At 51.3% G+C, this 26,033-nt stretch overlaps 3 protein-coding genes across 4 annotated transcripts; 1 reads left to right on the forward strand and 2 right to left on the reverse strand.

Moving 5' to 3' along the window:
- Window positions 1–398: 398 nt before the first annotated feature.
- On the forward strand, window positions 399–19,964 carry Npr2 (natriuretic peptide receptor 2). Of its 2 annotated transcripts, XM_021159499.3 has the most exons (22): window positions 400–1,774; window positions 2,449–2,654; window positions 9,158–9,271; window positions 9,538–9,673; window positions 9,931–10,025; window positions 10,205–10,337; window positions 10,560–10,644; window positions 12,001–12,121; window positions 12,278–12,352; window positions 12,549–12,626; window positions 12,992–13,096; window positions 13,217–13,288; window positions 15,459–15,618; window positions 15,829–15,984; window positions 16,064–16,232; window positions 16,385–16,531; window positions 16,978–17,101; window positions 17,254–17,322; window positions 19,031–19,205; window positions 19,276–19,374; window positions 19,622–19,713; window positions 19,827–19,964. In XM_021159499.3, the coding sequence occupies exons 1-22, from the start codon at window positions 1,108–1,110 to the stop codon at window positions 19,890–19,892; spliced, it is 3,144 nt and encodes a 1,047-aa protein (XP_021015158.1). In that variant the 5' UTR covers window positions 400–1,107; the 3' UTR covers window positions 19,893–19,964. The 2 variants fall into 2 exon arrangements, with proteins under 2 accessions (XP_029332282.1, XP_021015158.1); XM_029476422.2 differs by lacking the exon at window positions 12,278–12,352 and having other exon boundaries at window positions 399–1,774.
- A 324-nt stretch (window positions 19,965–20,288) lies between these two features.
- Spag8 (sperm associated antigen 8) lies at window positions 20,289–23,074 on the reverse strand. The gene is made up of 7 exons (XM_021159501.3): window positions 22,439–23,074; window positions 21,564–22,356; window positions 21,265–21,439; window positions 21,037–21,082; window positions 20,848–20,962; window positions 20,664–20,726; window positions 20,289–20,568 (listed from the first exon to the last, which is right to left on the reverse strand). The coding sequence occupies exons 1-7, from the start codon at window positions 22,474–22,476 to the stop codon at window positions 20,374–20,376; spliced, it is 1,425 nt and encodes a 474-aa protein (XP_021015160.1). The 5' UTR covers window positions 22,477–23,074; the 3' UTR covers window positions 20,289–20,373.
- A 92-nt stretch (window positions 23,075–23,166) lies between these two features.
- Window positions 23,167–25,404, reverse strand: Hint2 (histidine triad nucleotide binding protein 2). The gene is made up of 5 exons (XM_021160756.3): window positions 25,278–25,404; window positions 23,814–23,954; window positions 23,624–23,728; window positions 23,440–23,512; window positions 23,167–23,352 (listed from the first exon to the last, which is right to left on the reverse strand). The coding sequence occupies exons 1-5, from the start codon at window positions 25,356–25,358 to the stop codon at window positions 23,261–23,263; spliced, it is 492 nt and encodes a 163-aa protein (XP_021016415.1). The 5' UTR covers window positions 25,359–25,404; the 3' UTR covers window positions 23,167–23,260.
- Window positions 25,405–26,033: the final 629 nt, after the last annotated feature.

The following is a 26,033-nucleotide window of genomic DNA, read 5'->3' on the forward strand; positions in this document are numbered from 1 at the left end:
TGAATGGACCCTAAGAAAAGTGGGGTGTTCAGGGAAGAAGGCAGGCACGAGTGAGATGGGAGCAGTCCTGTGCACAAGGGGCTTGGGGGAAGGCCCTTACAGTATGGGGACGCCCAGGAACCTCGCTGGCCTAGAGGCCCGGGGTGCTGAGCCCCTGGGGCGCTCACCGGGTGGTTTGGGGACTGGGAGGTCCCTGGGCGCCAGGCAGGGGTGGGGGGAGGCAGCAGCAGCCGGAGGGTGGGGCCGGGCGGGGAGGGGAGGGGGAGGGGCGGGGTCGGGCGGCCTGCCGGGGAAGTCACACTCGGCCGCCGCCGCGGGCGCAGCGAGCGGAGACGCGCCGGGCCGAGGCGACCTGACCTGGACGAGCGAGCGGCGCGCGCGGGGGCCCAGGCGGGGGGCGGGAGGCAGCGGCGGGCAGCGCGGGCCGCCCGACCCGGGAGAAGTGGAGCCGAGAGGAGCGGGGGACACGGGCGGGGCCGCCGCAGCTCCGGATGGGACCAGCGCCCGGGCCCGTTAGTCCAGGCAGGAGCTTCGGGAGAAGCCGTCACTGGGAGAGTCACCCCTGCCTTTCCCTCCCCTCTGGCCCAGGCCTCGCTTCGCTCCCTGCCTGCCCATGTCCCAGTCCTTCCGCGGCGGGCGCCCTCCCACCTCAGCCCGGGGCTCTGGCTTCTCGCAGCTCTTTGCCCTCCCGGCCCGGTCAGCTGTGAGGTGCCCCCGGGCCGTTTCTTTGTGCCAGCCTCCCCCAAGTCCCTACCCCATCCCAGGCTCAGATTCCCCCCTTCTCGGCTTGGGATTGTCAGGCTACTTCACCTCTCACTGTCCTCATCCCGGTCGCAGGCCCCCTTGGTCTCTTCTTCCTTCTGCCACCCTATCCTTAGTCCCTGGACCTGGCTGTGGGCTGGTAGCCCACTCCTTCCCGACCCAGGTTTCCCCCCATCCTCTTCTTGCGTGGTCCCCAGCACTTTCTCTATCCGGGCCCACTAAGCTTGTCCCCACTTCTCTTCCTGGCCCTCTTCCCCAGGCTCCAGGCTGGGTGGCGCTTGTGCCTGCCCAGTAGGCCAGAGCGGCCCCTGGTTCGGGGGACCGTGGGTCAGCTGCTCTATCCCCATGGCACTGCCATCCCTGCTGCTGGTGGTGGCAGCCCTGGCAGGTGGGGTGCGTCCTCCGGGGGCACGGAACCTGACGCTGGCGGTGGTGCTGCCAGAACACAACCTGAGCTATGCCTGGGCCTGGCCACGGGTGGGTCCTGCTGTGGCACTGGCTGTGGAGGCACTGGGCCGGGCACTGCCCGTGGACCTGCGGTTTGTCAGCTCCGAACTAGACGGCGCCTGCTCTGAGTACCTGGCACCACTGCGCGCTGTGGACCTCAAGCTGTACCATGACCCCGACCTTCTTTTGGGCCCCGGTTGTGTGTACCCCGCTGCCTCTGTGGCTCGCTTTGCCTCACACTGGCGCCTTCCCCTCCTGACTGCGGGGGCAGTGGCCTCTGGCTTTGCAGCTAAGAATGAGCATTATCGTACCCTGGTTCGCACTGGCCCCTCTGCGCCCAAGCTGGGTGAGTTTGTAGTGACATTGCACGGGCACTTCAATTGGACAGCTCGGGCTGCTTTGCTGTATCTGGATGCTCGCACAGATGACCGGCCCCACTACTTCACCATCGAGGGCGTCTTTGAGGCCCTGCAGGGCAGCAACCTCAGTGTGCAGCACCAGGTGTATGCCCGAGAGCCAGGTGGCCCTGAGCAAGCCACACACTTCATCAGAGCCAACGGGCGCAGTAAGTGTGGCCCGGACTGTTTCAGAAACAGGGGAGGTGGGCTGCTATGTCCCCGGAGCAGTGCAACACAGAGAAATAGGCAGAGATAGGAAGGGGAGAGTTCTATGTGATGGTTGGGATAGAGGAACTTTTGAGGACAGAGCTCCTGAGAGAACCTGGCATCAGTCAGAGGTCAGCAAGGCTGAGACTGGGGCTGGGGTTTGAGTAGTGGATGTGGGTGATGTCTGATTTGAGATGTGCACCTGTCTGTGAGCAGAGACCCCTTAGATTGGAACACAAGGTCTCTTGGTAGCATAGAGATGACCCTATGGGTTCAGGTTTGATTGGGAAAGCAGGTAAGGCTCACACAAAAATTGTGAGCACAAGTGCTTGTGAGCCTAGGGAGAGGCAGGCAGGAGGGGAACGTGGGGGCTGTGAAGTCTAGCAAACACAGCTCTGGGGGAAGGAGGGGCTTGGGTCATCACGCCTGTCTCTGGGGTCTGGAGTTGGGCTCTGACTTGGACCAGATGGTCCATGTGGCCCCAGGGCATTTGGGACATGAGCTCTAAGGGGAGGGATGGGAACATCTGTTGGGTGGTCGATGGGTAGGGCACTCTCTTGTAATGGGATGACTCAGAGAGGAGGGGGGACCTGGATGCTGTCTCAGGGTGCCCTTCTGTCCTGTGCGCTCCCAGTTGTGTATATCTGCGGCCCTCTGGAAATGCTGCATGAGATCCTGCTTCAGGCCCAGAGGGAGAACCTGACCAATGGGGACTATGTCTTCTTTTACCTTGATGTCTTTGGGGAGAGTCTCCGAGCAGGCCCCACACGTGCAACAGGCCGGCCATGGCAGGACAATCGAACCCAGGAACAGGCCCAGGCCCTCAGAGAGGCCTTTCAGGTACCTTCGGAACCCAAACTAAAGATGGGAAGACTCACTGGTTGGAGGGTCTGTTTCTCCCAAGACCCTCCTGAAGGCCCTGGAATAGGGCAGGTGTGGTGCGCTAGGGAAGTGAAATGGTCAGAAATGTTCTGTGTCTGGTCTCGCTCTTCCTTCCTGAGATTTGTGACTGTTACCTAGTGTGCTTGCCAAGACTGACCTTGGCCGCTACCAGAGATCTTAGGATGCTTTCCTAAAGCGCCAGCAGTGAGCTGGAAGGCAGGAAGGGAAAGACCTGAGCCTTGTCCTGGGAAGGGCTGTCATCCTTATTGGAGAGGCAAGGTGAAATTATAATATAGTGTGTGAGGAAAGGAGACAGTTTTGTGCATGAAACAGGTCCCAAGAGACAGAGGTTCTGGAGAGGAATGGTGGATATAGGCTTTTGTAAAGGAAATGAATCTGTTGTAATTTTCATGGCACACGCCATACCCACAGAGTGGGGGAACAGGGATCCAGAAGACTGTTCAGGGGACAGACGGTTTGCATGGTTGGCCTGGTAAGAAAGCTTGGTCCGTGTTTTGAGACAGGGTCTCAGACTGGCCTTGAACAAGTACTGGGATTATAGATATGGGCTTTAAAAAGGGTTCATTTAAGGCCCATCTGGGAGACAAAGATGGACTTTAAGTGTTAAGGACTGGGACTAGAGCTAGTGTCCTTGACTTTTTTTTTTTTTGTATGATAATACATGTATAGCGTAACTCAGGCTGTGTTAGAAGAGGCGACCAACTCGTAGCTCAGCAAACGTGAGGTGATATGGCTTGAATTAAGGTGATAGATTAAGAAGAATGGGAGGAAATTAATTTATGAAAGAACTTGGAGAAGAAAGTCGGAGTTACTGTGCACTTCCTGCCTGTGGCCCAAGTTTTCAGTGACCTGTTCCCTGAAGAAGAAAATCCCAACTCTATATGAAGACATTTAAGACTTGGTAGTTAGCTCTCTGTCTGTGGCTTCAGCAGTACTTGCTGATGCCCTCAAGCTGAGCAGTCCAGCTCACTCACCCCGTGTAGCCCAGGCCTCCTTCCCTCCTGCCTGTGTGCACCTTTTGATCCTTCAGTGTGCACCTTTTGGTCCTTTTGTGTGCATTTTCTTTTCTCTTCTTCCCTCATTTTAAACCTCCCTCTTGAGATCAGACCTTTGACTCTCTGCCTGGTTTCCACACCAGTCTCCACTGACCTGTGTATGTAAGCGTTTCCTATTTGTTTATCCGTGGCCCTCAAAAAGTATTTGAGGTGGCTTTCAGAATGAGGTAAGATCCTTCCCACTCCAAGATTCTTTGGTTCTAAGGAGAGTCTACAGGGCCTGGACCTGGATGGCCATTCTTCTCCAGTGAGTAAGATTTTATGTGGCTGAGATTATATATTAAGTTGTGAATGGTGAGCGTGGCTGACCGTGAATGACATATCTGTTTGCATGCCTGCCTACTAGTCAGTGACTGTCATACTTGGACATGGGGCAGTGACGGGGCAGGTTTTGTTTATGTTATAACCTTTCCCTGAAACAACCAGCTCACCTGTGTCTATATAATGATTCCGTGCTCTGTAAGATCCCCAAGTCCCAGGCTGAGCTGGGTCCCTTCCTCTGGTGCTTAACTCTGCTTACTAGAGAGCACGTTATTCAGTTCATATTTGAGTCGCTCAGAGGCCAACTGTTCATATTTACTGAAAACCTGTTATGGCCTCATCACCTTACTCGGTATGGATATGGACAGAGCACACTAGAAATAGTCTCCGTCTTTTTGGAGTTTACAGATAGTAGGCGAGACAGACAAGAAACAAGCTTACTCATTGGTGATAAGGGTCTCCAGAAGAAGAAAAACAGTGGCATGGAAAGCAATGGGGGCTGAACCTTGGCTAGTTCAGGCAAGGCATGTCTGCACCTTCCCTGGGACATAGGGCTCCATAGCTCTCTGGGTAGGAATTGTTTTATTTTTTTTCTCTACCTTCTGGAATTCAACCTAGGATCCTGTGCATGCCAGACAGGTGCCCACCACTATGCTACATCCCCATCCCTGGGTTGTCATCTTTATGCAGAAGAAAAAAAAATCTCTTCCTTGTATGAGAGTCACCAGCAGGCAAGAGACCCCAGCACTTAGAATCGGGGAGAGAATGACCTAGTCAGCTAGTAGCTATATCAATCAGTTAATTCTCGGTTCCTCCCCGCACTGTAGGCCTCACTCAGATAGGAAAAAAGAAGATGTTGTTGTTATAACTTAAGAGAAACAGGCAGTGAAGGATAAGCTGGAGGGAGATGAGGCTTGTGGTGGGTGGGAGTGAGGCATCGTTAGGAAAAACTTCTCTCCTCCGATGCCAGGGCTGCTAGAGGGGAGGGCAGCATGGAGGTCCGAAGTCAGCACTGGCTAAGAACAAAAGAGCAGTGAGCCCTTCCTCCAGAGATGCAATTCCCCTTAGGTCTCAGACGAGGCCAACCCAAGGCAAGGAGGCCAGAGATGCCTAGAACCTTTGTAAAAAGAGACTGTAACATCAAGTTAAGAGTGCGGGCTGGCACTGGGTACCAACGACTGAGGGGGGAGGGAAAGAGCTGCCATTGTAAGTGTGTTGACAGGATTCTCCTTTCTTGTTGAGTTGTCGAGGAACAACAAAGACAGTGCTCGCCGTCATATTCCTTGTGTCTAGCATGTGGTAGATGTTTAACGTATATGTATTGAGTCAAATTAAAAGGAGCGTATGGGGGAGGGGGATAGACCTAGGAATGGTTTTAGAGAGCAGACCTTCTAGGCACCATAACCCAAGGTAAGCCCCTAGGACAGGTAAGAAACATCAATACAGTGGAGCTTCCTAGGAAAGCAGCCAGGCTGGGAGGTTTCAGGGTTGCAGTGAGCAACTGAGAAGTCAGGTTTGATATCCTGAGCCACTGGCGCTCACAGTGGGAAACACTCGCCACGGGAATGGAGGAAAGGAGCTGTGTGTGTGCGTGTGTGTGTGTGTGTGAGTGTGTGCGTGTGTGTGTTTGGGGCACTTCTCTGTAATCTCAGCATTTGGGAGACTAAGGTAGGACGGTTGCTGAGAATTGGAGGCCAGCCTGGGCTATCTGGTAAGATCCTGTCAGAAACAGTAACAAGCCAGCAAATAGAAAGAAGGAAAGCACTAAGCTGAGGGCCTTGGAAGGCAGGCTGTGACTCTTCATGATTTCTTGGGGCCCTGGCTGGCGTCACCTTCTGTTGTGCTCAGAGCAGGTCTCGAGGTGGGTGGCGCCCTCCTGGCCCGCCCCCCATTGAACCCCTTAGTTTTGGCAGTGTTGCTTGTTTGGTTTTCCACTTGGGGCCACTATGAGCTGGGACTCCTTAGCTACCTTTGCCTTCCTTTTAGTCTCTGAGTAAGCACAGAAACTGTTCCGAGTTGTTTTTGTTTTGGGGTTGGCTTTTTTCCTTTTTTTTTTTTTTTTTTAGTAGCTAGTTAGTAACTACAGCAAAACATTCTGGAATAGCCATTTCTTAAGCATGGTCTTGGGATCCTGGGGGCTCCAGAAATTCTTTTAGGGGACTGTGAAGTGAAAGCTATTTAAAAATAATGTCAGGATGTTACTTGCCTTTGTCAACGCTCTCCTATGATGGCACAGTTGGATTTTCTAGAGGCCACAGTGCAGGGTGATGTCACCTCTGACAGCCATGGCAAGCACGCCTGTGCATTTTTGCGTTTTCATAATTTATCAGGCTCAGGGTTTTTTTTTTGGGGGGGAGGGGTTTCGAGACAGGGTTTCTCTGTGTAGCCCTGGCTGTCCTGGAACTCACTCTGTAGACCAGGCTGACCTCGAACTCAGAAATCCGCCTGCCTCTGCCTCCCAAGTGCTGATATTAAAGGCATGTGCCACCACTGCCCGGCTATCAGGCTCAGTTTTAATTTTAACTTCTAATTTGGAAACTATTGGTAGATATAAAATTTCTTTGGCGTTCTCAATAAGTTTTAAGAGGAGAAAAGGCTTATGCACAGTAAGCTTGTAATCGCAGCACTTAGGGTTGAAGCAGGAGGATTGGGAGTTTGAGGCTAACAACAAAACAAGAAGAAAAGGAAGAACAAAACAAGGGCTGGAGCGATGGCTCAGCGGTTAAGGGCATTCACTGTTCAGGCTGAGGACCCAAGTTCAATTCCCAGCACCCACATCAGGTGGCTTACAACCTCCTGTCACTCCAGCTCCAGGGCATACAATGCCGAGGGCATGTGTACACACACACACACACACACACACACACACTTGAAAAGGAATTCAGAGATGATGACAATTTTTGTTTTCAAGATAGGGCCTGTTGTGTAACCCAGTTTGGCTTTGAACTCTCTATCCCTCTGCCTTAGCCTCCAGAATGCTGGAACTGTAGGCGTGTGTCACCACCCATGGTATAAAAAAAAAAAAAAAAAAAAGTGATTACTGCCAGCATAGGAGTAAATCTTCAACCTGGAGAGTTTCAGTGTCTAGAAAGTGTTCACGCCTAGTATCAGCCTTTGTTGAAGTATAAATTGTGCTACTCCGATGTGTTTTCCAGCTCTTGGTTTGACTATGTGACCTGCCAACAGTACCATAGATCCCTGTTGAAACAGGTGCTAGTGAATGAAGCCTGTTACTCTGACCCTGAGGGGCACTTCCTGTCTTCCCCATCCCCTCCACAGCCTCCCTTTGCCTTTTCTCCCTTTCCTTCTCTTTCTCCAGCCTGAGTGTGAGTATTAAAAGTGTACAATCAAGCATGCAAGTCTCCCAGTAAGAAAACTCCAGTCTAATAACAACTGCATGTTAGAAACTGATTTCTCTCTCTCTCTCTTTTTTTTTTTTAAGATTTATTTTATTTATTATATGCAAGTATACTGTTGCTTTCTTCAGACGCTCCAGAAGACAGTATCAGATCTCATTACAGATGGTTGTGAGCCACCATGTGGTTGCTGGGATTTGAACTCGGGACCTTCGGAAGAGCAGTCGGTGCTCTTAACCACTGAGCCATCTCGCCAGCCCCGATTTCTCTTTTTTTAAAAAATATTTAACTTTTTGTTTTTATTATTTATTTATTTATTTATTTATTTATTTATTTATTTATTTATTTATTTATTTTTGAGACAGGCTTCTCTGTGTAGCCCTGGCTGTCCTGGAACTCACTTTGTAGACCAGGCTGGCCTCGAACTCAGAAATCCACCTGCCTCTTCCTCCCAAGTGCTGGGATTAAAGGCGTGCGCCACCACCGCCTAGCAGAAACTGATTTCTTATCTGGAACAAATTGACACCTGTAGATCACATGTGATATATTGAGTATGTCTGTGTAGTTCACGTGTGCTTTCTGTGATGAGAATAAACAAGACTGGTAGAAATGGCCAGAATTTTGTTCGGATTTTGTTGTTATTTTATGAGATGACGGCTCGCTATGTAGTCCTGATTGGTCTGGAACTCACTATGTAGACCAGGCTGGTCTAGATCTTATAGCATTCCTTCTGCCCAGCCTCCTGAGTGCTTGGATTACAGACGTGAGCCACCATACCTAGCTTGAAGTGGCTAGATTTTAATCTATCACTTTACATATAGTCATATTTCACACAGTATATTGAACTGACCTCTTACACTGGGTTATAAGACCAGTTTCCTGTCTGAGCAATCTTGTTTAGTTGTGTGGTCCAAGACTGGGCAGTCCCACAGCTACAGAAGGGGGTGTATGAGACTCAAAAGACCTGGGTAGGCAGTTTGATGAGGAACAGAGATGTGTTGATTCATGTCAGTAAAATGCACGCATGGCCGAGACCACGTGTGTAATTTGTTTGTCTGTGCAGTGTGTGTGGGCATGTGACTCACATGACACACATCTGCCTCTTAGTGAGCACACTGTCCATAGTAGATGTTTCCTGTGTGCACAGTAAATTAAATTCATGGTTTTCGCAGATGGAATTACTGTCTTAAAGTGTCTCTCACAGGGTTTGAAATCTAATGCACTGAGAGAAGTCACTATGAACAGGTGACCCACTATGAAAAAGTCAAATTTTAATGGATAACACTATCAGCCTTTAATGCTGCTGGGACAACTATAGCCCCGGTTGGGATGGAACTCACAGATCTGGCCACCTCTGCCTCAATGGCATGTGTCACTATTACCTGGCCAAACAGTGGTGGTTGTTCTTGGTGGTGGCAGGTACTCAGAAAGTGTGGGACAGAGGAGTGCCCATAAGAGTGACAGCCTGGCAGAAGGCCTGATGGTGGAAGGGAGGCAAAGAGGTCCATGGACTGAGTTTATAGATGGAGTTGATTCCATCCTACAGACACCTTTCTAGAACCAGCCCTATCTGTCTTTCATAGAGGGGTGCCACTGCCCCTAATTTTCATACTCATACCAGAGTTTAGTACACTCCAGCCTTCAGACACCACTCCCCTGTGCATGGGTTGCACCGTGTGTGTGTGTGTGTGTGTGTGTGTGTTTACCCAGTTTTCCTATGGTGGTCCTTCCCCTTCTGCTCACCCCGAGTCCTGTTTCCATGGTGCAGACTGTATTGGTGATCACATACCGAGAACCCCCAAATCCTGAGTATCAGGAGTTTCAGAATCGCCTGCTGATCAGAGCCCGGGAAGACTTTGGTGTGGAGCTGGCCCCATCCCTGGTGAGTAGATCTCTGAGGGTCAGAACAGGCTATGAGGAAGGGATTTCTCACAGAGTCCTTGATCATGGAGCAAGCCCCATTTCAGGCCCTTTGACCCCGGGACGGGGGTGGGGGGGGTGGGGGAGGGGATGGTACGATAGGGGTGGGAGGAGGGAGAAAGTAAGCCAAGAAAGTGGGGAGGCGTGGGGACACGCAGGGGTGGAAGAGTGAACCAGGAAGGGGACCTCAGGGGACATTTGGAGAGTGTTGCTGCTTGCTGTCTCCAGATGAACCTTATCGCTGGCTGTTTCTATGATGGGATCCTGCTTTATGCCCAAGTCCTGAATGAGACTATACAGGAAGGGGGTACCAGGGAAGATGGACTTCGAATTGTGGAGAAGATGCAGGGACGAAGATACCATGGTAATGAAGGGTGGGGGAGTGGAGGCCTGAGGGCTGACACCAGGCTCAGGAGTGCAGTGGGCAGAAGATGAGCTACTCCGGGCACTGCAGGGAAGAGTCACTGGGGGGGTCAGGAACAGTCAGAGTGGACACACGTCACTGTGGGCAGAGACTCTGAGACAGTGAGATGGAGGGGGGGGTGGGGGGCACGGGAGACGACAGAAGGAGAGTGGCCAGGGTTAGATCTCAAAAGTGAGGGACACTCTTTTTTATTTTAGGTGTAACTGGACTGGTTGTCATGGACAAGAACAATGACCGCGAGACTGATTTCGTCCTGTGGGCCATGGGAGACTTGGATTCTGGGGACTTTCAGGTGATGGGGGAGAGGACAGGGAGGAGGGATTGGCCCTAAGATCCAGAGGGGACAGAATCCTTGGCTCTGGGGGCAGGAGCTTGCTCCCTGCTGGGCCTTCATCATGGTGGGGGCGCAGGGAGAAGGCTGCGCATGCGCACGTGGCAGGCCTGTGGGCCCAGCGTTCTGCTTCCTCACAGCCCGCAGCCCACTACTCAGGAGCAGAGAAGCAGATTTGGTGGACAGGCCGGCCAATTCCCTGGGTGAAGGGGGCCCCACCTTTGGACAATCCCCCCTGTGCCTTTGACTTGGACGACCCATCCTGTGATAAAAGTGGGTGTGTGCAGGGACTGGGAGCAGTCCCCCCTTTACCCCGCCCCTGCGCTCTGCCCCTACCTCACTGACACCCATTCCCACTCCTAGCTATGCCTTCTCTCTGTCTGCAGCTCTCTCTCTTTCCGTCAAGAACGCTCTGCACCTCCTGCGCCTGTGTCTCTCTGCCCTCAGCCCCTCCAGTCTTTCTCAGGGCCTCTCTTCTCTCTTCCTCTCCTTCAGCTCCACTTTCCACTCTGGCAATCGTGGCCCTGGGCACGGGAGTCACCTTCATCATGTTTGGTGTTTCCAGTTTCTTAATTTTCCGGTGAGTTCTGGGTTTTCCTATCCTCATGGTGCCTCTTGCTGCATGGCCTCTGGCTGAGGCAGGGGTCCCTGTCGTGTGGCTGGCACGTCTCCTAACCCGGTGTGGGTTTCTTGGACTGGCAGCTTTCTCTCTGGCCTTTGAATCTGGTTGCCCTTCATCCTAGGTATTTATCTTGCTTTTGTTTGTAACCTGGGTAGGCTAGTTGTTGGTTTAGTTATTGTTGCTGTTGATTTTTGTTTGTTTGTTTTGTGACAAAGTCTTGCTAAGTAGCCCAGACTGGCCTTGAACTCGAGTCTACTCCCTCACACTCCTGAGTACTGGGTTTACTGTTTTTGTGTTTGTGATAAGGTTTCCTTGTAGAGCTCTGGCCTGTCTGGAACTCACTATGTAGACTAGGCTGCCCCTTAACTTCTCAGGGCTTTGCCTACCTCTGCCTTTCAAGTGCTGGAATTAAAGACCTCCTCCACCATGCCTATCTCTGAATAAGGATTTTTTTAAAAAGAACTAGTTTTTATTTATATATCTCCTGTATGTCTGTGTAAATGTATACCACCACACACGTGTAGGTGCCTATAGAGGCTAGAAGAGGCCATTGGATCCTCTGGAGCCTGAGTTACAGGTGGTTGTGAGCCGCCCAGGATGCGTGCTTGGAATTGAACTTGGGTCCTCTGGAAGAGCAGCAGGTGCTCCTAACCACTTAGGCTCATCTCCAGCCCTGGAGCACTGACTTTGGGTAGAGTTCGGGTCAAAGGTGAATGTCTATGCACTGGTCGCCCCCCCCCCTTCCTCACCTCATTCCCACTGAAGTGCAAACAAATTCTCACAGTTCTGGATAGGTGGGAGATCTGAGATCAAGTGTGCAACAGCTTCTGTGTCTGGTGAGGGTGCACGTTCTGATTTGTGGAAAGTAATGTTTTACTGTGTCTTCACAGAGTGGAAGACTGGATGCGCTGACTCAGCTATAGGCTGGGGATGGAGCAGCACCCTGGTAGTAGAGTATTTGCCTAGCATGTTCAAGGCCATAGATTTAATCCCTAGCCTGGAAGAGGAGAATGAAGAGAGAGAGAGAGAGAGAGAGAGAGAGAGAGAGAGAGAGAGAGAGAGAGAACTAGAGCTGTGTGTGGTGGTATATATCTACAATCCCAACATTTGGAAGGCTGAAGCAGGAAGACCATCACTAGTTTAAGGCCTACCTGTGCCCTGTCTCAAAACCAAATGAAACCAAACCAAACCAAACTACTTTGCCTGTGACACTGAGTGTTCATGTCCCAGTCCGGTGACAGTTGCAGCTTCCTGGAAGCTTAGTGGGTGGCAGGACAGGGCTTGTCCGTCGACTGAGATATGCAGTCCTTACAGGAAGCTGATGCTGGAGAAGGAGCTGGCTAGCATGCTATGGCGCATTCGCTGGGAAGAACTGCAGTTTGGCAACTCGGATCGATATCACAAGGGTGCAGGCAGTCGCCTGACGCTGTCGCTGGTGAGCCCTTGGCCTTCCGTCTTCCTCTGACTTCTTGTTCTCTCTTACCCTGGACCTTTCCCCCCGCACACTGGCCTGTAATGACAGACCCTTGCACCACCACCACCATCTAATGTTCCTTTCATCCTTCCGCCTCTATGTTGCCCTTGGCCCCAGCGGGGATCCAGTTACGGCTCGCTCATGACAGCCCATGGGAAATACCAGATCTTTGCCAACACCGGTCACTTCAAGGTGAAGAGTCATCTGCTTGTTCTGGTTCCCAACCATTTCATTGTGTCTCATCCCCATCTGCCACCTCTGCCCCTGAACCTCTGCCCCCTCACAGTCCCTGCTCTCTTCCCAGCGAAGTTCTTGGGAGCTCTCAGTTCTCTAGCATCTCAGACACCCCTAAGGCTCAGGGTCTTTGTCTGTTTCCACCCCACCTTAGGGAAATGTTGTTGCCATCAAACACGTGAATAAGAAGCGCATCGAGCTGACCCGGCAAGTTCTGTTTGAACTCAAACACGTATGTACTTGGGTATGAGTGGGAGGTGAGGGTGGACAGGGAAGAGGAAATGAGGGGACAATGGTCCCCTGGCTAACTGGGTAAGGGCTTATTTATCACTGATTCCCAGTTGCAGGTGTAAGTAAGAGAAATATCATTGCTCACAGTGGTATTTCTGTATTTAATTTTTTTTTTGAGACATAGTCTCTCTGTGTAACAGCTCTGGCTGTCCTGGAACTACTATGTAGGCTGTCCCTGAACTCACAGAGACCCTACTGCTTCTGCCTCCCCAGTGCTGGGGTTAAAGGTGTGCGCCACCACGCTTGGCCTCTGTATTTAAATTTTAGGGCTGTCAATTCTCTTGTTTTTGTTTTTTGTTTCGGTAGATGAGAGATGTTCAGTTTAACCACCTTACTCGCTTCATCGGAGCCTGCATAGACCCTCCTAACATCTGCATTGTCACCGAGTATTGTCCTCGTGGAAGCTTACAAGTGAGGGACAGGTGTAGGAGACTGTGGTAGGGTGGGGGTGGAGGTTCCAAAGTCACCCTGTGTCAATGGGTAGCCCGTGAGACTGGGGACAGATACTGATCTCTAATGTGTCACTGTCAGGATATTCTAGAAAATGATAGCATCAACCTGGACTGGATGTTTCGCTACTCGCTCATCAATGACCTTGTGAAGGTAAGTCTTCCCCACCATGTAAAATGTCTCAGTCCTTCGGTCTTCGCTGCAGTTTCTCTCCTGGATCTCTAACAGCCAAGCTCTTTCCAAGCCCTCTCCTCCCGTGGCTGAGTGATACAGCGGTCCTATGTCTTGAGAGGTTCTTGTCCTCCTGTCCCAGATATCTTAAATGTTTCTCTAGTGTCTCTTTACCTCAAAGGGTTCCCCTGTAGTAGAATCCCTTAGCTATAGCTGGGCATGCCATCATATGGGAGGTTGAGGCAGGGGGGGCTGCTCTGACTTGGAGCTTGACCAAGGCTTCAGAGTGAGTTTCAGGCGAGTGTGGACTACATAAGAAGATCCTATCCAGAAAAAGAAGACAAGTAATTAAACCAAACCGAACAGTGACAAGGCATCCCTTAGCTGGGTGTGGGTAGTGCACATGTGTAATCCTAGCACTCGCTGAGACAGGAGGATTGGGTGTTCGAGAACAGCCTGAGCATCAGTAAGAATCTGTCTCAAAACAAACAAATGAAGCCGTCGATGAGGCCTCCGTGCACTTGTCTCCTGCAATTTCATGCTTTAACCAATACTCCCATGCCTATAACTAACTGCGGAAGAGGTGTCTAGTCTTTAACATTTCTAAATTTAACTGTTTGTTTCTGGAGACTGGGTCTCTCTGTGTTGCCTTGGCTGACCTGGAAGTATCTCTGTAGACCAGGCTGACCTTGAACTCAAGAGATCTACCTGCCCCGGCTCCTCTGTACTGGGATTAATGGCATGGGACAACACTTGTAGCTTTGATTTCTTTTAGAGACAAGGTTTCATGTTGCCTACACAGGCCTCAAACTTACTATGTAGCCAGAAATTGCTTTGAACTCCTGACTTTCCCATCTCTACCTCCCCAATGCTAACATTGTGGGTGTGCGCTGCCACCGCCGCCACCGTACCTGGTCAGAGACAGAAACGGATATGTATGTTAACCTAAGCGAGAGGAAGGAAACTTGCACTAAATCTGTTTCCATTCTAATGGCCAACCATTTTAAAATGACTCAGAGGCCCGCAGATGGCTGAAGCACGCGGATGAATCTTGCATGGCTCAGACAGTGTTCAGAAGCAGGTCTCATCAGCCTACTAATGAGACCACCTGACTGTGCCTGACACTGGCTCTGATTTTCTGCTAAATTTTCAGAAAGTTTTTTAAAATTAATTTATGCATATGAAAGTTTGCCATCAAGTGAGAGAGGAAAATATTAGGGAAAGCCAATATAGTTTTGGACAGGAGATGTGAGGATAAACATGAAACCCAGGGGTAAATTCACCAGCTTAGGCATTCCTTCCTAAAGGCCTCGAGCTGCTCAAAGCAATAAAGAGGAGGAACTCAAGAGGCCTTGGACCTGTTCAAGGCCAGAGCTTAGCGGTTACACCCTTGTGATTCTGGTCCACAGCAGAGCCTTCTAGCCTCTGTCTGACCACCTGTACTGACTAGGGAGGGCTTCCAGAGTTTTTGTTTGGGGAAACACTGCCTTGCCCTCCCAAGACTGGCCTTTTCATCCCCTGGGGGCAGTGTTCTGACATCTCTGCCTCTAGGAAGCCATGCTTCCACACTGACTTGGCTGTTGTTGCCCACCTCTGTCTACTTTTTTCAAACTTTGTCTTCACTACTGTGTGGTCTAGCATTCCTCTAATAGACCCCATTCTGCTCCCACTATGACCTGGATCCTACACACAGCCACACACAAGAGTTACAAGTGGCTGGCTTTCTATGGAGCATCTAGAGCCTAGCCATGTCTTAAGTCGTGTCCTCCTAAACAGTAGCTAGGAGTGTGAAGTCGGTTCAGGTGCCGTACTGGTTCTGGCTGCTCCCTTCACTGCTCAGCAAGCCGCCATTCTCAGGGAAACTACTGAAGGCTCTCCTTATCCCTCTTCATAAGCAGCTCCTCCTATCCCTTGTGCCTGGTAGTTTGATGCTGTTTACATTGGAAGTGATGGCTTTCCCGTTCTGCCTGCTTCCTCCAGTCGAGGCTCTACAGGAGACATCATCTCAACTTTTTTTCCGTCTTAAGATCCTTTAATCTCTAATGATTTGGGGTTGGTGGTCTGAATATCTTTATGAAGTTAGCTGGATCATGCCATGGACTGAGGTTGCCTAAGCCAGATACAATCCAGACACTTACTCTGTACCCTGCAGGGTATGGCCTTTCTCCACAACAGCATTATTTCATCTCATGGAAGCCTCAAGTCCTCCAACTGTGTAGTGGATAGTCGATTTGTGCTCAAAATAACAGATTACGGTCTGGCTAGCTTCCGATCAACTGCTGAACCGGACGACAGCCATGCCCTCTATGCCAGTGAGACTGACTGCTCCCTGCACCCCCCCACACCATCCCCTCCCCCACACCTCCTCCCCCTGCCGCCTACCTTTTATGTCACCCTTCAAGCCTTGGTTTCCTCCCCGGGAGGGGGTAAGAGGGAGACCAGTAGCAGCAACATGGGGCTGAGCCCAGGTGGCATCCAAGATGCTCTTTGGGGATCCTAGCCAGCCTGTTCACTCTTTGCAGAGAAGCTGTGGACTGCCCCAGAACTGCTTAGCGGGAACCCCTTGCCAACCACAGGCATGCAGAAAGCAGATGTCTACAGCTTTGCCATCATTCTACAGGAAATAGCACTTCGAAGTGGTCCTTTCTACTTGGAAGGCCTGGACCTCAGTCCCAAAGGTGAGAGAGTCTGTTGCTACACACAGTCTCTTCTGCTAGGGGAACCTGAGTCTTCATCCAAACTTTCTGTCACCCTTAGAGATTGTCCAGAAGGTGCGAAATGGTCAGAGGCCGTATTTCCGGCCAAGCATTGACCGGACACAACTGAATGAAGAGTTAGTTTTGCTGATGGAGAGATGCTGGGCCCAGGACCCAACAGAACGTCCAGACTTTGGACAAATCAAGGGCTTCATTCGCCGGTTTAACAAGTGAGAGGTCACCCAGGCTCAGAGGCTCCCGGGGACAGAAGCATTATCATTCTCAGTGGATGAGGCTGGTGTGCCCCAAGGGTGGGTTAGATAGGAAGCCTTGTCACTCTTGAGGACCTTGGAGCAGGTGTGATAGCCTGGCCTCCCTGCAGGGAAGGTGGTACCAGCATATTGGACAACCTCTTGCTGCGCATGGAACAGTACGCCAATAACTTGGAAAAGCTGGTGGAGGAACGCACACAGGCCTATCTCGAGGAGAAACGCAAAGCTGAGGCCCTGCTGTACCAAATTCTACCCCAGTAAGACCTTTGTCCCCCTTCTCCAAGAATTTCCTCGTGTTCTATCTCATCCATCTTCTGAGAATTTGTTTGCCACCCTGGGAACCCTGGGTGACGTCTTGCCACAGTAAGCCCTCCTGGCTACAGGCGGAATGCTCTCACTTGGTCTCCATATGGGCGGTGCTGTCGTCTTTCAGCTTCCAGTCCCTCCTTCTTGGGGCACTGTTCTTTCTCACCTTTGTCTGACCAAGTGTATGCAGAACGATTTCAACTGGAACCGCTTATCCCCACGGGGGTCCCCTCATAGTGCATGCCACTTTTGCACCCAGATGTGCACTGAGCTAGGTGACATCTCAGCTGCTTTCCTTTTCTTCCACCAAAGCCAACTTCCATTCTAAGGCTTGGCTGTGCCACATCCCCCCCCCCCTCTCTTGGAGTGGGGCTGAGGGGACCCTCTTGCTTCCTAGTTCTGTGGCAGAGCAGTTAAAACGGGGAGAGACAGTTCAGGCGGAGGCCTTCGACAGCGTCACCATCTACTTCAGTGACATCGTGGGCTTCACAGCGCTGTCAGCTGAGAGCACCCCCATGCAGGTGAGAGCCGTGAGGGGGAGTGGGCATGGGAGTGCTGGGTCTCGAGAGCCTTGCTGGACTAGTTTGCTCTAGAGCTCTTTTGTCTTTCGGCTTGAGAATTTTTTAGGAACTTGGGCACTAATTTCAGAGCCTCTGCTTTCCCGTCCTGTTAGGTGGTGACACTTCTTAATGACCTTTATACCTGCTTTGATGCCATAATCGACAACTTTGATGTCTACAAGGTGAGAGCTGGAGCTGACCTCCTTCTAAGACCCATTTCAAACCCAGTTTCCTGAACCCCACAGACCATATCCACTCCACAGTCAGCGCTCCCTAAGTTTCTCCAGCGTCCTAGTGTTCTCTAATGGGTGTGATTCTAGCAGACGTGGACACTGGTACAACACCGTGGTTCCCAGGCTTCCTGATCACAGGCTTTAGTCCCTTCCTCTCTGGGGTGTTAGTGATACAGACAACTGGTCTCTCCTTCCAGAACAGTCAGAGGATGCGGGCACAGACTGACTATGGATGGGGTGGGGAAAATACATGTTATAAAGCTCTTTGTTAAAGTCATTGTCGGGTTATAAAGTCATTTGTTTAAAGGGCTAACTTGCCCTTGGGAGTAAATATGCTGCATCTGAGTATGGATTTTATAGCTAATTATGTGGCCTTGGGCAGGGTCAGGATTTCTCTGAGCTTTGGTTGTTGCAGCAATAGTTATATGCACACTGATGGGCCGGCGAGAGGGCTTGGTGGGTAAGGGCGGCAAGCCTGGTGTCTTAGGCTCAGTGCCTGGAATCCCTATGATGGAAGAAGAGAACCAACACCCACAGGTGTCCTCTGACTTCCACACTCACGTGCGTGTGGGCGTGCATGCACAAATAAATGTGAGACCTATTTTTTTTTTTTTAAAGTTCCTAACATGTAGTGTGGTTGTGGCAGGTAACAATATTGGGCATGGTGAGACCTGCCTGTCATCCCAGTATTTAGGAGCTGGGACAGACGGATCACGAGTTTAGATTAGTCTTGGCTATTCAATGAGACCCTATCTAAACATAAAAGAGGACTTTTTAAAGCCTACTTTACCCTTTCTGATGTTTCCCTAACAAAATTCCCATAAACCCTTTACTTAAATTCATCAATTATTCTGTTTCCTCCTACTTATTTTATATGTCTCCTCCCCTCTCTGGAACGTTTGGGAATCAAGCGCCCCCAGCTTTTCTCACGCTGCTCTGTTCTAATGCTTCACTACATCCCTGGCCTTTTTTTTTTTTTTAAATTCATACATTCTGGACAATTTGAGAGTAAGTTTTAGATACAGTACGCCTTTATCCCTAAATTCTAAGTGTGGGCTCCCTCCAGACTTCACTGTGAGCCACAGGTTGGTACAGTCACCAGCGTTGAGGGCTGCTTCTTCCCTGACAGCCAGGCCATCTGGTCCATGTACGGAGCATGCGCTACCCTCTTTGTGCCTCTGGGTTCTTTGGACTGGGACTGGGATCCTGTCCACTTGTTCAGCAAATGACACTGAGGCCTCCCCGGGGGCTGGGGTCGTGAGGAGGAGTTGAGTACTCCCCTGTCTGGCCTCCTCTTATCCCCAGATTCTCAGAGCCATGGCGTGCAGTCCCTCGTCTCTCTGGTCAGTCATGGTCTCCCAAGCTGTCAGGATGACTCCTGCTGTCCAGCTAACCTCCTTTCTTGCTCTCCCCGAGACAGCTAGTGATGACCTCTTAAAACTAGTTTTATTATTTTATTTATGTGTGTGCACCTATCTGAATATGTGCCACATGGGTGCAGTTGCTGTGGATGCCACAAGAGGGTGCCATATCCCCTAGAACTGGAATTACAGGGAGTTTGAGCTGCTACATGGATGCTGGGAACTGCTCTGGAGGAGCAGTCAGTGTTCTAATGACTGAGACTACAGGTGACCTTCTAATCTCCCCTTTAAATCAGGTGGAAACCATTGGGGATGCCTACATGGTGGTATCTGGCCTTCCGGGCCGAAACGGTCAGCGCCATGCACCAGAAATTGCTCGAATGGCCCTAGCATTGCTAGATGCTGTCTCTTCCTTCCGCATTCGCCATCGACCCCATGACCAGCTGAGGTTACGCATAGGTGTCCATACTGGTAAGGCTGATTCTCACCTGGCCCTAGTGTCTACTTTTCCAGATCTTTCCCAACCAGTTTGTTTTTACAGGGCCAGTCTGTGCTGGGGTGGTGGGCCTGAAGATGCCCCGGTACTGTCTTTTTGGAGACACAGTAAACACTGCTTCTCGGATGGAGTCGAATGGCCAAGGTGAGGACAATAGCTTTTAACTCCAAACTTGACCTGTCTTACTCTTTTCTTTCTGGAGTTCTTCCCTATCTCTCTGTTGGATGGTCCTGAAGTGCCCCATTCTTGGTCTTATGTTGATTCTTATAATTATGCTCTGGCAGGACTGGGTGGCTTGCCTGGGCAAAACACTCTCTGGCACTGACAATTCTTCTCTTGGCTTTTCTTCAATTTTTCTTTCTCCCTTTGCCCCTGGTCTACATCACCCTAGCTCTAAAGATCCATGTCTCCTCGACCACCAAGGACGCCCTGGATGAGCTGGGATGCTTCCAGCTCGAGCTCCGTGGGGATGTGGAGATGAAGGTGATGGCAGGCCGTGGGGCAGTGGATCATGGGAGGAGGATGGTGGGGGAAGAGAGGGAGACAAAGACACTAACACGCAAGAGTCTGAACTATGTTCATCCCCCTGCCTCCAGGGAAAAGGAAAAATGCGAACTTACTGGCTCTTGGGAGAGCAAAAGGGACCTCCCGGACTCCTGTAAAGCCCAGGCCGGCCATCTTCTGCTGCTGGTACTTGGATTGGCAATGGTCACTGTGTTTCCACACAACAAAAACAGACATAGCCATATCAGATGGAAAACATGCATAGACACAACCCCCCTGCCTTATGTGGAAATCAGAGCCCTCTGCCGCTCAGCCTTGTACATAGACCTGTCCCTCCCTGCCCTGGTCCTCTTCCTGCCTCCTGTAAATATCTGTATCTAGACCAGAATATTTTGTCCAAGTATAAAACAACAACAACAACACAAATCATGGTGTCATTGTCTGGGGTCCAGGCCATCCCAAGAGAAGAATACTGGTTGTGGACACAGTTACTCACAGAATCAATGAATTAGCAGCTTAAGGATGAGAGTGCTTTATGTAAAACCCCTCATCGAGGACAGAATCAACTCCATCCAATCTACCTCTGTAGTATAAACAGAAACTGATTTCAAATCCCACGTCTGCTTCTCTCCTCGATTCTTAGATTGGAGTTGTTCTCGTCCTTCCACACCCCCGCCCTCCTCCCTGACAGGCAAGGGAAGATATTACCCCAACTTGGTGGGGGCCGCTCTCAAGCTCGTAAGGCAAGGGCTGCCCCAGCGACAAGGGCACGGGCGTCGAGAAGCTGCAGTTCTTCCGGAATGGTGTGTCCAGTGTCCTGATGTCACTGACACCCTGGGGGAGTACCAGGATAGGACGCATGCCACCCTTGCCCAAGCCAGAACATAAGAGCCTCCCCTGCACCCCAGTACCTAATCACCCACACACACCGGTAGCCGTGCTGCCTGCTGAATCCAGAAGGTTTCAGGCTGCTCCTGGCGGTAATCATGAGGCTGTGAGGGAAGAGATACTGAGTAACTCCTGGCCTTTGGCACTCTCTAAACTTCCAGGATTGCTGCTTTCCCACTCCTAGGCAGAGAAGAGCTGTGCAAGAAGGGCAGGCTGGGTTCTCACCTTTGTTGAGGCAGGAGGTGCTGTTCGTACCAGCTCCACTCTGTAGTCATGGTGTGTTACTGACTGGGTCTCAAAGAGCTTCCTTGCAGGTTCCTGCTCTGCCTGCACCTCTTTACTATGTAGCCATGAGAGAGGTCAAGACCATCCCCCTGGGTTCTCTCCTCCCCTCCCCCCTTCCCAGGCTCTCACTAGATCTGGTGGTGCAGGAGCATCTCCAGCATGGCTTCACGCTTCCCTGGGAGAGGACGGAAGAGAAATCTAGTCAGGAACTAGCGTCAGAAATGAGTTGAGAAAAGAAGGGGAATCTTGGGGCTTGCCCTTATAGCCACCAAACAATCCACAATCCCACCAGGAAGTCCCATCTCCCTTTTCTGTCTCCTGGGCTCTTTCTGGTCCCCCGTCTCTCATGCTTCACACCTCGAAGTGGCTGACAGACATGTCTTGGGAGCTGGTATGAGTCTCTCTGGGTGGTGCTAGAAGACATGGGTGACTGGGGCTGTGTGGTCAGCAGACCCTGGTGTCCGTGTCGGAAGAAGTAACTCTCAGAGCCATCTTGCAATGGAGGGATTTGATCCAGCTGGTTGGTGGCTCTCTGTGGACCCCACGTTAAGTAACTATGAGTTCCCTCCTCATACTGACCCTCATCACAAACTGTTGGCTTCCCCAGGTATGTGGGGTAGGCCTTTAGGAAGAGAGAGCAGACCAGATTTTCATACCTCTTCCTCCCAGTTGTAGAGAAGGCACTGGCCACGTGGCCGTGTTTTACAGAGAATTTCCTCAGATTCAACCCCTGGAGGTTCACATGGCTCACATGGCTCACATGGCTCACATGGCCCGAGTGCTCCAGGTTCTGGAGGTTTATATGGCCCTCTCACTCCAGGTTCTGAGACCTGCAGAGGTTTCCAGGAGCGTTGTGGCTTCCAGTGTAAGTGCTGACACCATGCATTATAATCAGGGGTCAGGTCAACTGGGATGCATCTGTACCCTTGAGGAATGCAGGTGCTGAACTTAGGACCCGGTCCAGTGTCAGCAGGACCAGGTCCAGAGGCAAGAGCAGGTCCCGAGGCAGAAGAATCAGGTCCAGAGGCAGAATCAGGTCCAGAGACAAGACTAGGTCCAGAGGCAGGAGCAGGCCCAGAGGTGGGCCCGGAGCCCTGGCTAAGCTCAGAGCTCTGGCCAAGACCACAACAAGTGCCAGAGCCAGAGCCACGCCCAGAGCTATGACAAGGATAAGAAGAGGTAGGATCAGCTCTGGAGCTGAGGTCTGCCATATTACAGGGATCCTGAGGAATACAAGAAACATAGAAGGGCTGAAAGCCAAACCCATGGCCTCTATGATGGGCTGGAGGGCAGGGTGCCCCGTAAAGACTGTCAGAAGAGGGCTCTGTCAGCACAGAGTACTGCGCAGGAGCCTCGGCAGGGGCAGAAGACCTAGGACTACTGCTCGAAGAAGGAACCGGTTCTGAAGCGGTATCTAGTCTTTCAGAGCTGGGCTGTACATCACAAGATCTGGAAGACACGAACACATCAAGGTTGTCAAAACTGCTGCAAAGTTAGTCCGTTGACCTCCCCTGTTCTCCATGGCTCTTACCGCGACAAAGATCCCTCTGTAGACTCGGTGGTCTCCATTTTCAGACTCCACCTCCCGAGTTGCCATAGAGACGGCAAACAACTCCAGGAGACTGCGCACGCACAACCGGAGCTGGGCGGACCCGGGGGTGGCCGGTAGGAGAGATAAACAAACGCTCTCCAGGGGCGGAAGTCTTAAGACTTGGTGCTCTCCAATAGCCCCGGCTCCAATACGCCTCACCTGGGCTTTTAAGGTTCCACTAATCTGAATTCTCGCCTTCATGCCCAAGTTGATTGATTAGTTCCAAAGTGACTATGGGGAAGCATTGGATAAAAGCCCAGGAGGGCATCAGTATGAACTCCTGTTTGGTTCATCCCCTAAGTTAAAAGAGCAGTTTTTTGTTTGTTTGTTTTTAAAGTTTAAGGATAAAAATATATGAAATAGGGTCTGAGAATGCAGCTCATTGGTAGAAGTACCCAAGGTCCTGGATTCGATCCTTATCACAGAGAGAGAGATGCAGATAACAGCAAAATGCAAAGGAATATGGTACAATAGACATGTCTCTGTCTAGTCATCCAGGCAAATTTCTACTATTATTATTTTTTCTAGTAGTTTGTCCTAGAGTGGACCATTAGACACTAGCAGATCTGCACCATATACTCCTTTAACCACTGACTGGGTCTTAGGATCAATTTTCTTTCACTTATTTTGGTATAAATTTGTTACATATTTAAGACAGGGATACAAAATTGAGGGAGAATAAGTTTATTAACACCACAGGATTCCTTTATCCCATTCTCCATCCAAGCATCCAGGCCTGTGGTCCTTGGCCAGCTGGCAGGTTTAGCCAGGTGGCCACTGCAGCTGTCGGCCTCCAAGTACGTGAATGTGCAGGTGATACACAGACTGTGCGCCCATCTTGCCATCATTAACCACTGAAACAGAGCTTGAGGTTAGGGGATCAGGGTCACAGGGGGGAGGTCAAAACAAGAAAAGTCACATCGTGGACAAAAGCCACTCACCAAGCCGATACCCATCTTTCAGACCCTGGGCCTGTGCTATCTTCTTGGCCACAAGGAGTAAGTGTCCTAGAAGCTAAAGGGAGAGGGCAGAGGCAGAGGTGGCTCTCCTCATAGGAGCCAAACCTCTAGTTTAATCCAGGGCTCCTCCCAGACCCCCCAACCCCCGGGGCCCTGTTCTCCTCACCTGCTGGTCGTCCTCTTCAGCCTGGCTAATTCGAGGAATGGGCTTCCTAGGAATGACCAGAAAGTGCACAGGAGCCTGAGGAGCTACGTCACGGAACACAAGGCACTGGGAGCAGTGACAGGCGAGAGACTGGTGTTACTTCATCAGGTGCCATTGCACCCATGGCATTCACAAGAGGATTGGGCCCCACCTGCTGATCTTCATATAGAATGTCAGCTGGGAGACTCCGGTCCAAAATCCGGGAGAAGATGGTTGGCGATGCTCCTCCAGGAGCTGCTTTCTGGGCCTTGGCCACTTCACTCCCGTCGGACACCCCTGCGCTTCCTCGGACCTGAGGGTGGGGCGGGTGACCCCAAGGGAGAGAGCTGGCAGTAATTTCCCCAAACCCTTAGTTTGGGGTTGGAAGATGCTGGGCTCTGGGTGTTACTAACGTCATTCTTCTAACAACCTATTAGTGCTTTGCACTCCAAGGAAAAACTCCTGACTTTCAGAGCCTGAAGAGTAGGCCAGGTGATGGTGGACCTGGTTACAGAATACGCAGTGATTCCTATGCGGGACTTAGGAGTGCAACTGATTCCTGTAACAGTGCCTGAGAAATCTAGCACCACCCCGGGAAGAAGACCCAGAAGGGCAGTTTCAAGAGTGAGGTTTTCCTCTGGGTGCGGAGTCGTCCATTTGTAATTCCAGCACCTAGGACAGGGAGGCAGGAGGATTGGCTACATTTAGAAAGTCTTGGCTGGTGTGGGATACCTAAGACCCTGTTCCCCAAAGCAAGACAACATTGAGGCCTCAGTTCCAGTGCTACCCCTTGAATACATCAGATGAATGCCCTTGACAACTTCAAAGCATAGTTTGAATTTCGGTCCTAAGAGGGTTGAAACTCTTTACTGCTTTTAATGTATTTCTACTACGCGCTTTCTGATCTTTAATGTATTTGTCCTGACACTGGCTGATCTCATTTGGGTGTCAAATCTTATTGTGCAGCTTTCCTGTTAGTGTTTCTATGCAGGCCAAGCTGGCGCAGTCCTGGTAATTCTGCTACCTCAGTCTCCCACATTGCCGGGATTATAGGAATGCGCCACCATGCTTGGCTTCTACACTGGATTTTCGGTTCCAGTCATGTGAATCGGCAGAGTTACGGAAGAGTTCAGCTAAGTGAACTAGGCTGTACCCGAGGGGATAATAGGTAGGGATATCCCAGTTTCCCACCGGTTCAGAGAGGGCTGGAGCCAGTGTGTGACACTGAAGCGAAACACTGGGGTCAATGAAATCGCTGCTGCGTGTGGTGGTGTGTGGAAGATGAAGGAGCAAAACTGGTGCACATTATAGGGTCAGAGGTCCGAGGACGACAGCCGGTTAGCTCCCAGAAGGGAGCACTCACTTCTTGCAAGGGGCACGGTTGAGGTACGCCGAGAGCAGGCTCCCGGACAGCAGCACACGTTCCATCTCAACCGAGACGGCCCCCGGCTGCTCCCGGAAGCGGTCGCAGGCAGATCGCTTCTCTCCCGGACTGGAGTCAGACCTGCCTGCCCGCAGAGTCCCGGAATTTGACCCTTGGTCGAGGCAGTGGCTCCGCGGGGATGAGTGCTGCGCGTGCCGGGCCCGGAACGCGCCAGTGCCTGCAAGACCCCTCGTCCCTCTGGCTGCTTCTCACCTGCGGCCCCCGGGCCCTCGCGGCCGCCAGGGTTCTGCGCGCAGCGCGCAAGCCCACGGCCAGCAGCACAGCAGCAGCCATCTTCCCGAGAGTGTCGCCTGCAGGCGCAGCCCCATTGGCTGTGGCCTGCTGGGGGGCGGGTCCCGTCGTACATCTCATTGGCTGCCTCTGCGAACGCAGGGCCAATTTTTGTTTGGTAGCGTGAAAACTCTTTTTCCATTGGGTCCCTACGCAGTTTCACTCTGAGATACATTTCCATTCCATTGGAAGGACTAAACCTGGGGGTGGGATATTTTCCTAATGGACTCAGGTTCACCACCTTGACCAAGCATAGGTTGTGGGGTTCCTGAGTGGGTGGGACTTGCTCGTTCTCGGCCTGTCCCTTTTAGCTCTGGCCCCTCTGGGGGTGGGGTGGGGGTGGGGGGCAGGGGCTGAAGAGGGCGGGGCCTCGCCACCTGCAGCACAAAAGGCTAAAAGTAGCGCAGACCCATCTCCGCTTTGGACAGGAGGGCGGGGTTCTGAGGACATTCGGTGTTTATTGGCTCCCGAAGAACATGGGCGGGACTCAAGATGAATTGGGACTTTTTTTTTTTTTTTTAATCTGTAAGGTAGGCACCCAGTCTTAACAATTTCAGCCTTTGGACCACTGCAAAGACTTAAAACATATCGTATGAAAATATCTTTTAAAAATCGAGATCAATTTCTTCCTGTTCTTGCTCCCACTTACATCAGTTTTCAGGGCATTTTTTTTTCTTC

Source organism: Mus caroli, unplaced genomic scaffold, assembly GCF_978045245.1.
Source record: "Mus caroli unplaced genomic scaffold, Mus_caroli_1 scaffold_6, whole genome shotgun sequence".
Classification (NCBI taxonomy): Eukaryota; Metazoa; Chordata; class Mammalia; order Rodentia; family Muridae; genus Mus; species Mus caroli.

Coding starts and splice junctions, on each gene's coding strand:
- Spag8 (XM_021159501.3), bottom strand. CDS start 22,476: ATGGAGACCACCGAGTCTACAGAGGGATCTTTGTCGCG. Junction 22,357..22,438: donor ACAGAGGGATCTTTGTCGCG/GTAAGAGCCATG, acceptor CGTGTCTTCCAG/ATCTTGTGATGTACAGCCCA. Junction 21,083..21,264: donor TGTCTGTCAGCCACTTCGAG/GTGTGAAGCATG, acceptor GTCCTCTCCCAG/GGAAGCGTGAAGCCATGCTG.
- Hint2 (XM_021160756.3), bottom strand. CDS start 25,358: ATGGCTGCTGCTGTGCTGCTGGCCGTGGGCTTGCGCGCTGCGCGCAGA. Junction 23,729..23,813: donor TTCTATATGAAGATCAGCAG/GTGGGGCCCAAT, acceptor CACTGCTCCCAG/TGCCTTGTGTTCCGTGACGT. Junction 23,353..23,439: donor GAAAGATGGGTATCGGCTTG/GTGAGTGGCTTT, acceptor GCTCTGTTTCAG/TGGTTAATGATGGCAAGATG.
- Npr2 (XM_021159499.3), top strand. CDS start 1,108: ATGGCACTGCCATCCCTGCTGCTGGTGGTGGCAGCCCTGGCAGGTGGG. Junction 1,775..2,448: donor CATCAGAGCCAACGGGCGCA/GTAAGTGTGGCC, acceptor GTGCGCTCCCAG/TTGTGTATATCTGCGGCCCT. Junction 13,097..13,216: donor GTCCTCGTGGAAGCTTACAA/GTGAGGGACAGG, acceptor TGTCACTGTCAG/GATATTCTAGAAAATGATAG.